Genomic DNA, 16798 nt, shown 5'->3' with positions numbered 1-16798 from the left:
AATTTGCGAAATGGTATAAATGAATGGTATACTGAATGTATGTCCCTCTTAGTTTGTAACTCTTTGTTATTGAATATATACTTTTTGTATTCTGCTAACCCACACTCTTAAGATCTGTTATGTTTATATGCACATTTTATGTATTAATAAATGTATTCTCATGTATTAGTATCCATGTGTGTGTTGCTGAGTTATCCCGCAAGGTCCATTTTCTAATAGCCATCAAAGAATCATTTTGTGACTTACTGCTACAATTAATAATTGTCCCAGTAAATGCACAGTATTCATTTGTATATCACATTACAACAGTCATTAGAGTGACTAATGAGCAGGAAGGGACACTTCACATCACAATTTGGGCATATTGGTTCTCTTGCCCCTGGCGAGACCAGGAGTTCGTGACAAAATAAAGTATTATGGTTTACTGCATTTGTCAGAACAAATGTCTCAAAATAATGCATTCGAGAAGTTCCATCCTCTGTGTTCCTTAAGTGGTTCTTACGCTTCTTCTCTAGTCCTGGCTGGCCTGAACAGCGTCAGCTGTCAGGTAGTAGGGGGAGTTGATGCTGGAGCCTTCCTCAGAACCTCTCTGTAGAGTCCCTGGTGTCCTCTTCTTGTTCTAATACTGTAATTTGTCCTGTCCAATACAGAAATCTTCCTTTGCCAAAAAGTCCAGGTTTCTCTGACTGGGGCTTCCTAATAGCCTGATTCCCTGGGGGGTGGAACTATCCCTGCAATGCTTTGGATGTGGGCAGAGCTAATTGCCCAAGGCTCATTCAGGAAGTGGCTGTACACAGATGGTCAGAGATGCACTAAACTATTGCATCTTGTCCTTAGCTCCCCCCAATCACAAGTACAGTCAAACCTCCTTAGTAATTCCAACATCACCTAGAATTGTGTGATAATTTCCCAGTGTCTTTGCTAAGATGGCCTTTGATCAGGGTAGGAAACAGAGAGCATAAGGAGTGAAACTGCATCAATCTAGGATGTTGCTAGCCCATCAATGCAATTTAACATCTTTTAACAAATTAAACTAATTAAATTTGAGAATATTTGTTGTTTCAGTGTTCTCTATGTCTCACTGGAAAGTGATTCTACATTATTGTCTTGATGGTACTGCTCTTCCTATTTTGAAGACAGGGGAGTGTGGTGGCTACCTTCAGAGTCTGTTTTACACAATCTGTGTCTTCTGAGGAGGTGAAATGTGAGCTTGTTAAAGGAATAGAGACAAACCAAGGAGGCATTCTTGGGGATTTTGTGATCGACACACAAAGTGTACATTTTGGAAGTAAGTCTTTCATTCAAGTTATTATATACAAACCTTCTGTTCTGAAGTAACATTGCTTACTGAGGTAAGTAAAAGGCACATTCTGGTAAATAATTGAAATATTGACATTGACACATGTATTGCAAATAAACATTTATGATGACTAACTTTCTTAATTAAAAGTCTTCATTCAAAAAGCAGCGTTATTGCAATTAAAAGGCATTAATAACAGTTATCAGAAATGTCATCATGACCATGTAAGAGCATAAAAGTAATTTGGCAAATCTGTTAAATCCATTCTGCATTAAAAAAATCAGGAACAAAGTGATGCAATAGTGTCATTGGTAGGATCTCTGCATTGTATACATCATAAATAAGGCAGAAACATTGTGATTTCCACATATAAATACTTATACAAATTTATGTCCAGCTGGAAATAAAAGTACATTTTAATGTGATTATGGCAGTATTTACATTCAGTATTTACATTCAGGAGCAAATGTATGGATAAGAGTTTTTAATGTCTGGTTCAAATGTTGTAAAAACAGAAATAAAAACTTGTTTTTCCTGAAATCCTATTTTTTTTCATATGCTGGCCTCAACCCAGGTTTATCACACCTTGAGTCAAATTTGAAAGAAAATTGAAAATTCTTTGAGAATGCAAAGAAAAACATTTTTGTTTTGTTCAATACCGAAGAGGACTGTCCCACATAGCCATACATACTGACAAATCCACTATGTAATCTTTAGTGTCAAAAGAGATTCCAGTACCATAAAAATAACTATATTTCTTCTTCACAGCATATTTTTCCTTAATTTAATTGTCTGGTGATGGAGGACAGCTTGTCATTCCCCACTGTTTTCTGGATCTTGTCTCCACCTACAGCTCTCTTACAGGGACAGGAGAATAATAAAATAGGAAAAAAATAAAGGGGCTGAAGTTGTTATTATCACAGTTCTTAATAATAAACTGTAACACAACCTCTTGTTCAGCCATCCATTTTCTAACCACTTCATCTAATTGAGTGTAGTGGGGGAGCCAGAGCCTCAGAAAGCAACAGGTGCAAGGCAGGGTTTACCCTGAACAGGGCACAGGTCACACTGCACACACTCATGCTAGCACCAGGGCCAATTTTCTTAGAAGCCAAATAATCTACAGTACCAGTATGTCTTTGGACTGTGGAAGGAAACTATCAAAAAAACATGTGAACACAACTTATCATACAAACCCCACATAAGTAGCACCCCACCTCCAAAATTGAACCCAGGAACCCAGCACTGCAAGTCAGCCAAGCTAATCACTGCACCACTAAAATTATTATGATAATTATATTGCAAAATATATTTATTTTAGGACCCATTTTGAAAAATAATAAATAAAAACATAAACAACAAAAACTTTCACATGATTTTAAGCATGGGAATATTATTTATGGTTATTTCAGTACAGTGCTTGCCTGGTTATAAACCCTGCTATGACAGCACTATGTGTGTTGCCAAATCATCTTTTTGTGATGGGATAAACAACTGTCCTGATGGCTCAGATGAGGATGAGAAATACTGTGGTAAGTTCATAACATTTGTTTTTTTAAGTGAATAAAAGGAATAAAAAGGTTTGTGTTTTTTCATTGAAAGAAGACAGAGGTGCAAAAATCACGATGATATGGTACAGCATGATAGAAACCACAAAAATAATAAATGTATTATGTGTATTAACACTAAAAATGATATAAGAACAGTAAAAATAGTCAGGCTAAATCAGTTAACATGGTAGACTGAGGCTGTAAGTGAGGTACGTTTTCGTTAAAAATTGGGCATCACTCCCGAGAACATAAAGGTTTAAAGTGATAGAAGGCTATCTTATCTACTGTATCTCCTTTTGTGCTAGTAACTGAAAGAAGCTAGGATATTAGCTCCAACAACATGGCATCTACAACCCTTTTAATAAGGGAGTGTCTGAAGTTGTGTTGATCTGTATCTTAAAATGGTCTTGGAAGACGGTTTTGATAGTTGGACTTGAACCCCTTTACTTGCACAAAGGTTTTTTTCAAGAATTCTACTTAAAGAAATCAGTGTGTGATATGCATGAGACACTGTCAAAAGTATTTAAAAAAAAACTTTTAAGTCAGCTTTGATGCAGTAAAAAGTCCATCTTATTTCCTAATTTAAGAATACTCACCAACAGAAAACATAAAACCTGAGGGGTCTCTGCTACTTATAACAGATACAGATGCAGCCATTCAAAACAAACGGGGTACGGTTCAGTACAACGCGGTGGGCGTGTCACATCAAAATGCGTCAAGTGCATAATTTCGCTTCATACCGCACCTTACCACATGCAAATTAGATTATGTTAATAGTGTCTGGAATCACTTTGTAAAACCGCCATGTGGAGCTAGTAAAGCTTAACCTCTCCTGTACAGCATTTGATCTGTCACCAGAAAATACCCAGTTTCAAATCCTGATCACTGCTGAGGGACAATCTTTATTCAAGTAAGGATTTAAGTTGTATACTTTTTAGACTTTAAAATTTAAACTATTACAGCATGTTAATCATTATACATTAAAAAGATGGTGTATTTTATGAACACAAGATTGCTCATTTGGACAAAAGTACACAACCTACCACCTTTATCATAAATATTTTATATATGCAGAAATATGTTAAGTATCAAAGTCTTTACCGAAGATAGTACTAATAGTATAAATAATGAATGACCTTGGACAAGCTGTAAACTCAAAGTATTACCCTGGTCCACATTCTTTGTAACTGTCTTTGTAAAAAAAAATACTTTATTTTTTCATTGGCAAAAAGTAACACCACAGCATTTCGTTGATCCAATCCCTCAGCAGTGATCGGAGTTCGAAACTGAGTGTTTTCTGGTGACAGCTCATGCTGTACATGAGAGGTTAAGCTTTATTAGCTCCACATGGCGGTTTTACAAGGTGATTCTGGATACTATTAATATAATCTAATTTCCATGCAGTAAAATGCGGTATGGCGCGAAAAGATGCGACACGCCCACCGCGTTGTACTGCATCTTACCCCGTTTGTTTTGAATGGCTGCATCTGTATTATTACTATATTATCGCACAGTATAGCTTTTAACATTTTCAGCCCTATCCCTATCCGTGCCATAGTAAACTACAGCTTATTTACATGTATTAAGTATAAGCTGTTTAGTCTTTGGTTTGTTCTCAAAGACATCAGGAAAAAAGAAGAAACTCACCAGAATAAAACTGCATTCAGTAATTCAGATGCAGTTCAGAAGGACAACTGGCTGCTGTTTTTTACGAGACAAAGTTAATGACAGGGGAAAAGTGAGAAAGCTCATTCTTTAGGGATTGTGATGACTCAGGCTGGAAAAAATGTAACAGGAACTTTAAAATAGGCACAAGAAAACACACAAATTCAGCCATAAAATATAAAGCAAGTTATCTTTTTTTTACAGTGAAAGACAATTAAACAATCATCAAAAACAAAAAAGCTTAAGCTCCATTTTGAACTGCTAGATGACTTCTAGCAGTACACCTCTTCTCAGCCAGGCAGCTAAACTGCTTCACAGCTTTAAAAATAAAACCTTCTACACCTGGGACTACACTCAAAATATGCTTTCAAAAGTATTCAGTCACAGGTTCCTTTATTCTTCAGTCAGTCACTTCATTCTTCCTTCCCTCTGGGGCTTTTACAATACAGCCGAACTGCCCTGTCTTCATGAAAAGAGATATACCTAAATAATTACCTGACCAGTCTTCCAGAAACTAGTCAAGTGACCAAGGCTATTTTCTTTTTCTCAACTTATGCTGTAGTAAAACCATCATCTCACTTTGCTTTAGATGGTGCTGAGAATTGTCCATCTTGAATTTCTGTTCTCTGGGGTTTCCTCAGCTGTTCACTCCTGTCATCCAAAAGATCTTATATCCAAATTAGATCATCCAAATAAGATCTGCTACTGGTCTGGTTGCAGGGGCCCACTCTTCTTCAAAACATTAGTCCATTGAGTACACTCCTAAAACAATCCTATATTGACCTGAATTCATCCACAAACGTAAATGTGGGAAACAATTATGACGCATCTTAATTTTTTTTTAAGAGTGTATATGTAACCTATACTATAAATGGTCGGTTTCTGGAAATATGCGGCAGATTGTTGTAGATCATTCCCATACAACTAAATGCAAGTTGCACAAGATTTTGGTTCAAGGATGTGACAACATTGTAGCTGGAGCAAAGGTGGTGGATTTTCACAGAAAAAAGTCTTTAAATGCATATTGTACAGCTGATTTTGGAATTTACCATATAATCAAAATGAATAAACAGAAACTGTCGCCAAAGCATTATGTTATATTGAAAATTATTTTTAGTTTAAAATCTCTCTAAGAAGCACCCAAAATATGACAAAATATGTAAATAAAATGTGACACAACAATGGCATTTGAGTATCTTTCATCACTCAGAATGTAATTGAGAGTTGTGTCTGCTGTTAATACAAGCTCTGTGCAAATCAGCTCCGGTTTCACTCAGTTACGCCTTGCCTACTGTGTAAAATGTGTTACCAGTGTAACTGATACGGACAACAATAGTAGTACACCTTTTAATAGTACAGCCTATTTTATAAGGTAAATAATATAATTTAAATTCACCACCCCCATAGGTAGCCTAAATATAAAATGCTGACCAAGTCACTGCTGACTAGGGCTCACTCGGACCTGAAGACTTTTATAAAAATAACTTTCAAACTAATTCAGATCCACAAGTTCCATTGTCAGTTCCCTCATTCTCACTGGTGATATTTTGCTCTAAATAGCTTCTACCTGCAAAAAGCCTGTATGTTTTGATTTTTAAATTGTCATCTGATCAATTTTCCAGCAGGTCAGTTAAATCCAGCAGCTCTTTGACTTTGATTTTTTAAATTAATTCCACACACAATTCTGTGGAATGGGGTCTAGAAAATGGAACGTGCTTCCGTCTTAAATATATATGATTTTATCGAATTTTTGTGCTTTGGCACATAAAGAAACAGTTTTAAAAAAGTGCTTTGCGAAAGCATATTCAATGTTTAAAGAATAACTTTCTCTCCTTAGCAACACTGTGTGATGGACAATTCCTTCTCAAAGGAATGACAGGCTCCTTCCATTCCATTAACTTCCCTTCAGCATATGAACCTGATATTTTCTGCAGATGGATAATACGGTATGAGATACTTTATATTTAAATTTCCATCCTTCTTTTTCTTAACCTCTTATTCCACTTCAGGGGCACTGGGAGAGCTGAAATCTATCCCAGCATGTAAACGGAGCAAGGCAAGGTACACCCTGGATGGGATGCCAGTCTATTGCAGGGTATACACCCATACACAAACACAGACACACACACACACACTCACGCCTAGGAAGAATTGTCCCAGAAGAAGCAGCCAGAGGAACCCCACTTGAAGACATAAAAGTGTCCTGCCATATCTGGGAGGGACAGAGTTCCCACATAGTGAAGCCAGTGAGAGATGCATCACTCCTCCAAACTGTACTGACTATCCTTTAAACAATGTGAACATCAAATAAATTAAAATGGCTCTGACTAGTTAGTGTTCTAGAGGAGTACATTCATTCTCCCTGAATGGTAAAGGAGCTTTATTAGCAAGCTATATTGATAAATAAATGATTTAGACTGGGTAGGTATAAAATAGATTTATGTCTGTGTCCTTGAATTCGACTATTAAATTCAAGCATACAGAGGTTACAGCTGTTCACGTCAAAACTTCACTTTTTATTTAATCACGGCAATGTTGTGATATTAAAGAGAAATCAATTAATAAACAATTATTTTAAAAACACTACAAGGACAACATTTCATTACTTAACACCTTAAGTTACAAAATATCACATTTAGAAAGCAGGAAGTCCAGGGGTCCACATATTGCTTATATATCTGAATTTTATCACAGTAATAGCACAACAAAGTTATCTATTTAGTTAGGGTGGTATAATTTTGTATCTTGAATAAGTCTTGAATAAGAATGTGTTGTCTTTGCAGTGTTCAGGATGGGTTCTCTATTAAATTAGTTTTTCCCTCATTTCAAACTGAAGAAATCACAGATGTTCTGAGACTTTACGAAGGAATTGGAGAAAAGAAAATCTTGAGCAGTAAGTTTTTTTAATATTATTGCAGCAGAATTCAATTAATAAGCACACTTTGTGAACTTCCAAAAAACTCATGATTAGTGTTGTAGCTTAATCATTGTTGAAGTGGGATGACCTTTCAGTACGCTCTAAAGGAGATGGCACTTGCCAATAGTTCCTAAGAACTATAAATAACTGTACTAAACTTAATTAGCATTACTTATTTCAGTTTATACTGTTACAAATAAGAGGTTATGAAAACTTGTAAAGTCTACACTCATATGTGTTCCAGGCTCTCTGTCAGGCTCATCACCAGGAACAGTGAGAATATTCGCTCATGAGGTGACAGCTGAATTTAATTCGGATTTCATCAATAACTTTAGAGGATTCAAAGCAACCTATGAAGCAGAAAACAACAACAATCTTTCTAGTAAGTAGTTATTTGAACTTAAAGGAAATAATTTAAACATCTTCATAGTTATTGTTTTTTTTTTTCAAATGTGGAATTGGTTAAAGTTTTATACAATTACTGTATAGGATTATGGGCAGTAAGCCTCCAAGCATCCAGTGTGCTTTGTCATTGTCTGCTTCTCATTGAACCCAACCCTGGGCTGAGCCCAATTTATACTGCATCTAGTGTTTAGCAATGCAGCAGTTGGAGGGGCCACGGCGAACACCTGTATGAGTGACACCCCATCTGAGGTGAGGTTAATGAAAACCAAAAGAAAAAACAAAAGGGAAAAATAAAAAAATGGCACCCCACCTGGACTTACCCTATCTAATGGGGTTCAGCCTGGAAAATGAATCCTGATTGGCAGTGGGGACTGGACTGGACTTGCTCTATTTAGTAGGGTGCAGTCTGGGAGAGCAGGCAGGGAGCACAAGGCCAAAAATAAAAACTGAATTTGGAAAAAGTTAAGCCTACCCCAGAAGAAGAATGAAGACGAAGAAAAAAAAAGAAGAATGGTCTCATGCTCAGGTACAAACCCCGCCAGGATTGCCGATATAGGGATCCTCTCCTTTCAGGGATATGCCCTGCTCGTCCTCTTTGGGGGTATCCAGTGTCCATAAAGGCTCTATCCCTTATAGAGCCCTTACAGCTTTAGCTCATCTTTGATTAGCGCGTGCAGCTGTGATTATAAAGGTGAGGCGTCGCCCTTCCTGGAGGGCACCGCCTCCACACTGAACACGCCCCTCGCATGTACTGCAACACTTGCTTGAAGGAGGTGCACAGAAGGAGGAGTAATACAATTCATCATACTAGGACCAGCCAGCTAAAATTAAAACAGCTTTACATGTTTGAATTCAGGTGCAGTTACAGGTACAGGAAGAATACAGGTCTAACAGTTATACATTCTTGTTATAACTATATTTCAGATATGGAAAGAATCAATTGTTCCTTTGAAGAAGGTATGTGCTACTGGAAACAGAAACCCATGGATGATGGAGAATGGAAGAGAGTCAATGGACCAACATTTCCACCACTTTCTGGACCCATCTTTGATCACACTTTTGGGGATCCATCCGGTAAATGTGACTGAAACTGTTTGACCCAATAAAATGAATTACAAATCGTTTATTGGAGATCTCCCATTCCAGAAATTGATTGGTTACAGGTTCAAGTTAGTCTTTAAAAGCCATGTCAATAATGATTCCCCTCAGTGGGACAATTGAATCCTACCATGTAGATATAGTATCTTGCAAAAGCATTAACCTCCTTCCAATAGTGTTTGATTGTATAGTACAAATGAAGTTATTCAAATTAGAACACTGAAGGAACATTTAAAACCAAATGTTGTTGAAAGACACAAATAAGGAGAAGGTTTTGCAAAATGTTTACAGTATAATTTACATGATGTACTCTGTTTCAAACTCCTTGCAGAATCTGAGATTGGTTTGCTCTTCTGCTTAACTATATTTTGGCCATATTTTCTCCCATCTTAGCCAATTAACTATTTCAAAGTTGTGGTTGGTCTCACTCTGGCATTCCTAACTATTCTATCCTTGTCTGACTGCTCAGTTTGGAAGAACAATCTGATCTAGGTACTGTAATGTATGTGTTAAAGTCTTAATCTACCCTTTGTTTCAGCTTCATTGATATCAACAGATCTATTATAACAATTACCAACTGTTTCAGGAACAGTTTTCATTCTAGAACAATATGAACTTCATTTTACAGTTTATGTAATGCTGTGTAATCCATTTCTTTTCTAATGCAAAAAATATTGTAGGTGTTATTACAGAATTACAATTATTTAATAGAAATACATCAAATTGGAATTTGTATAAATTACAATACATGCTGTACAAAAATGAGAAAAAAAAAACAGAAATGGCAAAACATAGTAATTAATCCCTAGCTAGTTTTTATGTAATGTAGTTATTAATAATCTAAAATTTAAAATGACATATTTATATAAAGAAATCAGCATGTTTGTGCATTTATAATAAACTTACTTCTTTTCTGTCCACATCTGCTACTGTATAACATTTGTAGCATTTGTCCAAATTTTTTGAAAATCCACTTTATCTTCCATTTTTAACGTAGAATCTCCAAAGATTATCTGATTTTGTCTTAGTCCAGAAGGGAAAAAAATATTTTTTCAATGTATCAAATATTTTGGCTACAGCTAAAAAGGATAGAATTAAAAAGTTAAATTATGTAAATTGGTGACTTTATGTATTGTAAACTAAGGTATTACTGGGGGAAATTAAATGGAAGATGTAACTTCCAAAATTCCAATATTTTAGTTACTGCATACCAAAAACTTAAAATCTTAAGACATGTAACAAATATGTGATTAAGATAACCTTTCAGTTTACTTGTATTTACAGTATTTACATCTGAAAAGCTCCTTGGGTATAAAATATCTTGATTTGTTAATTTGTATTAGATTTAATATTATTTTGAGTTAAGAAAACACCAATTAATATATCTATGAGTCCAGTATTCCCCATCTTTTTTTTTTTGTACTGACGTTCTGAGGATTGCCTGAAAAAATTATAAAATACAAATACAGGCTTCAATTTAAATGTTTGGAATAGAAGCAGACTTTCAAAAACAATGTTGTTTGTGAGTTTCAGAAGAGCATTTTTATGTTTGAAGTCCATATCTCATTGGAATCATTTGGAATTGAGGAACATTTCTTGAGATGTTTTCGATGATACATCTTGGGGGAACCCTCTTTCAAGGAAGTAAAATGTAGTAATACCAATTTGAGGCTTTTATCATCCCAAGTATTTCAGTTGAAGACTTTAAAAAGTTTAAGTAAATGAACGTGGAGGGGTAGTTTATTCAATAGGTATAAAAATTGTAGTTTAAGCCCTACCATAAAAAGATAAGGGTTGTTTACTCCAAATTTCCCATTTTCAATATTATTTATATGGGCAATAAAATTTGTTTTTTTTTTTTCAAGTTTTGAAATGATTAGTCCAAATGTTCTGTGTCCAGTTCCAAGCCTCTGAATGTAGAAATGTGTATTACCATAAGGAGAACAAGTTTTAATTAGAGATTTTGCTACTAATTTATGCCAATTGATACAATATCTTGATATTTTACCATACTGTCATAATACATTGAAACAGTTAAGGCAATGAGTATTCCGGATTTGCTAATGTTAGTAAAATTTTATCTGCACATAATATTATTTTATAATTGACAATAGGACTGACTCCCTGGATCTCAGAAAAGGTCCTACTCTTTTCAGCTAAGGTTAAAAGATTGAAATAAGATTAAAACATTAAAAGTTTAAAATATTTAAAATATGTGAGGACATCTTTGTCTTGTACATCTCAGTATATTAAAGGGTTCTGATTAATCTAATCTAATATTGGCACTAGGTGAATGGAACAATATTTTAAATCAGTTATGGAATATTTTACTAATATCTGTTCTTTGTAGTGAAAGGTGATTCTACTCTATTATTTGTTTTCTGAACATCCAGAAAGAGGGCCATAACTCGCTGAAAATTATCTTGGGAAGAAAACATAAGATATACAGTAATAATTGTTAAATGTTGTCTTAAGAATATCTACCTTTAATTAAGCTTTTTTATCCTATTTAAAAGGTTATGGATTATTTTTGTAACCTGTGTGCAAATATCATTGCCTGAATTTTTCCATCAGTGTTAAGAATTGAAATAGGCCTTAAGTTACAGATGCAGCCATTCTAAATGCGTGGTAAAAACCCGTACCATGCAAAATTATCTGCAGAATAGCCCGGAATATGTGATTGGCTGGCCCAAATGACCAACAGGTCTGGCACTTGTGGTGCATGGTTGTTAGTGAAACGACTGCTTCATATAAGCATTCATTTTGAATATTAATATGGAATTCTACAACTAAAGGGAAATTTTGGTAAAAAAGAGGAGAATAACTTCTCAGAACATAATAAACAATATTAATTTAGGAATATAAATATATTATCAAACTCTATATGGCTGGTAGTGGCAGTTTAATTAAAAAAATATACACTATTCCACTTTCTTAATAAACATAAACATTTTAAGCATCAATATCTTTCACTTGTTCATTTACTGTGGTTATTTTGGGAATGTTATGGCGTGCTCATTTTATTTTAAGTTTAAATACTTTATAAAAAATATGAATACTTATGAATACGCTCGTTATCGTAGTAATAAATGCATTCTTTTTAGATAATTTTTAGAATCTGCTTAATAATGGAATTGTGTATCTTAAAGAAATTAATAACATTAATTTAAGGATCTTAATATATTTATATAGGTCAAAGTATTACCATAGTCCACTTTCTTTGTAAACATCTTTCAATATGATTAATTCACATGTGATTACTTGGAAACATTTTCAGCTATAGCCTAAGCTGCCGAGTGGCTTGTTGGGATAATGGCTTCAGTACATGACTCACATTCTAGAAGCTAGGGTTTGAATCCTGCTCACAGCAGGAGTTCTCCTTTAACAAATATGCATTTAAAGTAGTTCATATTATATACATTATATTAACATTTTATTTTTATATATCAAAACGTGTTCAATAAATAAATACCAAACACATAAAAGTGTAATATTCTATGGCACGATGGGCAACAGATTCTTTTAAATTTAAAGAAAATCAAAAATAAGAAATAGCATGTACCTACCTAAAATAGACATTGCATGACTTTAAAATCCATGAAGAAATGGGGTTAGATAGTTATTTATGGGTTTAGATAGTTATTAACACTTTTTATGCACGATCATTTTAAAATATTTAAGTAAGATGTAATTTTTTAAACTTTTTAATTAAACATTTTAAATATTTTGATTTTGTAAATGCAAAACACATATTGTACCGATAAAATTGCATTCCTTCTCAACTCATCCTGATGTGTGTAGCAATCAGCAATCAGCAGGTTGTTGACGAAACAGGACACCACCTGCTGAGCTCTGTCAAAGAGGTGGAACGTAAATCATTTCTTTTAATTTAGTATTTTTAATTCTCATTTAACATAGGTTTCTCATCAATCAGTATTATATTTGAAACCATTGTTAAACAAAGCAGGTGCTTATTGTACTTCCTAATGACATTATATGTGGGAAGATTATAAAATTGTTTATTTTAAAGTTGCGCTACATCCACGGTGTTTTGACGCAGCAAACCTTGCTCATTTTGAATGGCTGGATCTGTAGATATCTCTGATAGAGGTTGAAACTTTTTAATAATAATAATTTCTTACACTTATATAGTGCTTTTCTAGACACTCCACTCAAAGTGCATTAAGGTAATGAGGTCTCCTCCCCATCCCCACCAAAGAGCAACAGCAGCCATAGAGCGCACAGTACACTCACCACACATCAGCTATCAGTGGAGAGGAGAACAGAGTGATTAAGTCAATTCATAGATGGGAATTATTAGGAGGCAATGATTGGTAAAATGCAACCTTTAAGGACCTCATTTTTACATTTCATCCGAAACATGGCACCTTTTTACAGTATGCTGTAGTTTCCCAGTCACTATGCTGGGGTAATAGAACCCACACAGACCTCAGGGTGAGCTTATCCTTCTGGCCTCTCTTACACCTCTTCCAGCAGCAAACTTAGTTTTTCTCAGGAGGTCTCCCATCCAGGTACAAAGGAGGCTTACACATTCTTAGCTTCAGTGGATTACCAATTGTGAGCTGCAGGGTGATATTTTTTTCCACCAAAGTTTCAGCATACAGATGCAGCCACTTACGTGCTGCATCTGCATCTGTTATTTATACCTATTGAATAACGTGCATTATTCTTCATTTTCACTTAAGCTGTACTGCAGCATAGTACGGTCTGTGGTTCATTGGCCAAAAACAATATAGATGGTACTTGCGTGAGATGTTAGTAAAATCATGGCTGCATTTAATGTTGGCTTCATTTAATGTTTTACTATAGTGCATCTTTAAATCCAATAATATGGAATTTTATGGTGGAATAATATAACTAAAGGGAAATGTTGGTAGCTGAAAATAAAAAAAATATATAAATTAATACAATTATGAATATATACTGATGAAAAAAAATGCAACATTTTCTGGAATGAGAATACACAGTTATAGCTTATGTACTTTCACAAGAAATTGTCAATTTGTTTTAAGCCCTCTGACCAGCAGAACAGTTTGTTCAGTGAAGCATTGCAACTTGCCAATCACACAAAAGCTCGTTAGGTGCACCTTTACCTAACACAGTCGAGGTGGAACAATGCCTGATCAGGTCACCTTTAAAAGGCCTTAATTAAAAGCTTAGGTCACTGTAAGAAAAAGGCCATACTTAGTCAGTTTTCTTTGTATTCCATAATGCCTTGAATGTCACCAGAAGCAATGGAGATGGTCATTGGCATGCTGCAAGCCGGCATGTCATACTGTATGTCAGTGTTGTCAGACACTATTTAACCCCATAGAGCACCTTTGGAATGCCCTGGATTACTCATCCAATGGCCAGCAATGTCATCAGGCCCTTCTACAGGAATGGGATAAGATCCCACAACTGCATCTTCAGAGTGTAGCGGCAAGGCTTATTAATAAGAAAGAATTAAGTGTTCTGAGGCTTCCCAAATGAGGCCCCATCTCTGTTCATCTCTGTGTTGCAGCCACAGAGAAACTATTCATGCAGGCTGATTTAAGGTTTCCTTTGATAAGGGACAGCTCCCAAAGGGGGATGCACTTAGCTAAGCCTGGCTATCATGATCAATGGTCATCCATTGGCGCCTATCTGTCTAGGGAGTGCCCGATGGACATCTGGACTGCATTCCTAAGTGTCAGGAGTAAGTGACTCATATCTCACCTTGATTAACCAATCAGGGACTGGTAGGGCAGAGTAACCCACGTGGGACTCTGATGCCCATGGAACTTTCAGCCAATCAACGAGCTGAAGTTCCTCCAGGTAAAAACAGACAACACAGAGGGCCTGAGAGGATTCTGGAGAGGATTCTGTGGACTTTTCTAAAGGGAATTCAAAGGAGAATTCCAGGGCAGGACGGCCAAGGAACAGAAGGCTCCCAAGGGAGGGACATTCTCGCAGCACGCCTCCTGACCATCCTGAGACTCAGCCCGGACAACCACGGAACGGCCAGTGTGTCCGACTGCCAGAACTGTCCTTTGTTCTAAGAGTCTAGAGTGGAGGTTGCCAGAGAGTACCTGTGTGTGTGCGTTGTGTGTGTGTGTGTGCGTTGTTTGAGTTATATCGCATGGTTGGATTCTAAAGCCATCAAAATAATCAATTTTGTGATTTACTGCTACAATTAATAATTGTCCCAGTAAATGCCCAAACCCTACAGAACTGGTGCCTTCAGAGAGCACACTACAAGAAGGTCATTGGCTCTATGCATCAGAGGTGTCAAGCTTTGGCGGCTGCATGAGGTGGTCTTACAAGATACTGCAGGACTGCAAGACGATTGTTGCTAATGTTCACAGTTGTTATTGTTTTCCTGTTTTTTTATTGTTGTTGTACTGTTTTGTTTTCTTATTATTCTCATTTGTTTATTTGTTATTTCAGAAATGAAGGTTGAAATTTCAGTCCAACAATGAGTGTTGTGATTCTTTTTTCCATCAGTATACGGTTTTAAGCAAAAGTTTGGGCACCGCTGGTAAAATTACATGTTTTGTTGATTTTCTAAGCGAAAAGAAGCTCAGTAAATGTGGCATATGCAAAAGTTGATCCACTAGTGTTATTTTTTATTTAAGGTCTAAGACGTTAATTGACTTGTTAGGCCTTAATGTAAGTCAGGTGATGACAGTTCCAGAGCTTCATACATTTTCTGATTCTTTGAACCTCTCAGGGTGTTGTGCTTACACTCAACAACCATGGGCTCCTATAAGTAGCTGACTGAGGATCAGAAACTAAAGATAATTGACTCTTACAAAGCAAGGAAAAGCTATAAAAAGACATCTTAATGCTTCCTGCTTGCAATTTCTACTGTCCACAATATCATTGTGAAATGGAAGTTAAGGGGATCTTTGAAGTCAAGACAAAATCTGGAAAACCAAGAAAAATCTCCAACAGAACTGCTGGTAGACTGCTCAGGAATGCAAAGTAAAACCCCCATATCAACAATGGCCTCTGACATCTAGGACCGCAATCCAGATTTTCTCAAGAATCTCACAGACAGATAGGTGCCAAGCATGGCTGGGTGAATCCCCATTTGGGAGTTGCTCCTTATCTGAGAGAAAACACCTTAAATCAGAACCGCATGAATAGCTTGAGAAAAAGAGATGGGGCCTCATTTAGGAAAGCACAGCAACAATCAATTCTGACAATTCTGATTAATAAGCATTGCCGCTACAGGAGAAAAAAAAGAGAAGCAATTGAAGAAAAGAACACCTTGTCAACTGTTAAGCATGTGCGTGGATCTATTATGTTTTGGGGTTGTGTGGCAGCAAGTGGCACAGGAAATATGCAGGTAGAGGGAAGAATAGATTCTACTAAGTATGAACAAATCCTGGAAGCTAATGTTCCACAGTCAGTGAAGAAACTGAAGCTGAAAAGAGGTTAGATATTACAAGACAATCCAAAACATATCTCAAAATCAACCATTGAACTACTTCAATAAATGAAAAATTAAGGTTTTGGAATGGTCTTCACAGTCCCCAGACTTGAATGTTATTGAAAATCTATGGGTAGAGTATGCAAGATGTATGCAAGATGACCCAAGAATATTTCTGAACTAGAAGCGATCTGCAAAGAAGAGTAGGGAAAAAATTCCTAAAGCAAGAATAGAAAGACAGTTAGCTGGCTACAAGAAACTTTTGGGTCTGGGATTCCTAAGTACTGAATGATACTGGTGCCCAAACATTTATAGTTTTATTTTTTAATCAATTCAGCAAATAAATAAATAAATGTCATAATTTCTTAAATTAAATCCTTTCAGTAATGCTTGCTGCAATCAGACATATGTTCAATTTGTTTTATAAAAAATTGTTCCTTATGACC

At 35.8% G+C, this 16798-nt stretch overlaps 1 protein-coding gene across 3 annotated transcripts in view; it reads left to right on the top strand.

Moving 5' to 3' along the window:
• The window catches only part of tmprss15 (transmembrane serine protease 15), a 299749-nt gene that overhangs the window by 62114 nt on the left and 220837 nt on the right, over positions 1 to 16798 (top strand). For all 3 annotated transcript variants that reach the window (XM_088639735.1, XM_088639736.1, XM_088639734.1), the window contains exons 4-9: positions 1137 to 1288; positions 2713 to 2832; positions 6353 to 6461; positions 7299 to 7408; positions 7677 to 7814; positions 8762 to 8911. In XM_088639735.1, coding sequence (XP_088495861.1) covers positions 1137 to 1288; positions 2713 to 2832; positions 6353 to 6461; positions 7299 to 7408; positions 7677 to 7814; positions 8762 to 8911 — 779 coding nt within the window. The remainder of the gene's footprint in view (positions 1 to 1136; positions 1289 to 2712; positions 2833 to 6352; positions 6462 to 7298; positions 7409 to 7676; positions 7815 to 8761; positions 8912 to 16798) is intronic.

Source organism: Lepisosteus platostomus, chromosome 7, assembly GCF_059453375.1.
Source record: "Lepisosteus platostomus isolate fLepPlt1 chromosome 7, fLepPlt1.hap1, whole genome shotgun sequence".
Taxonomy (NCBI): domain Eukaryota; kingdom Metazoa; phylum Chordata; class Actinopteri; order Semionotiformes; family Lepisosteidae; genus Lepisosteus; species Lepisosteus platostomus.
The sequence above is the reverse complement of the archived record's forward strand: the minus strand, read 5'-3'. Positions and strand labels throughout refer to the sequence as shown.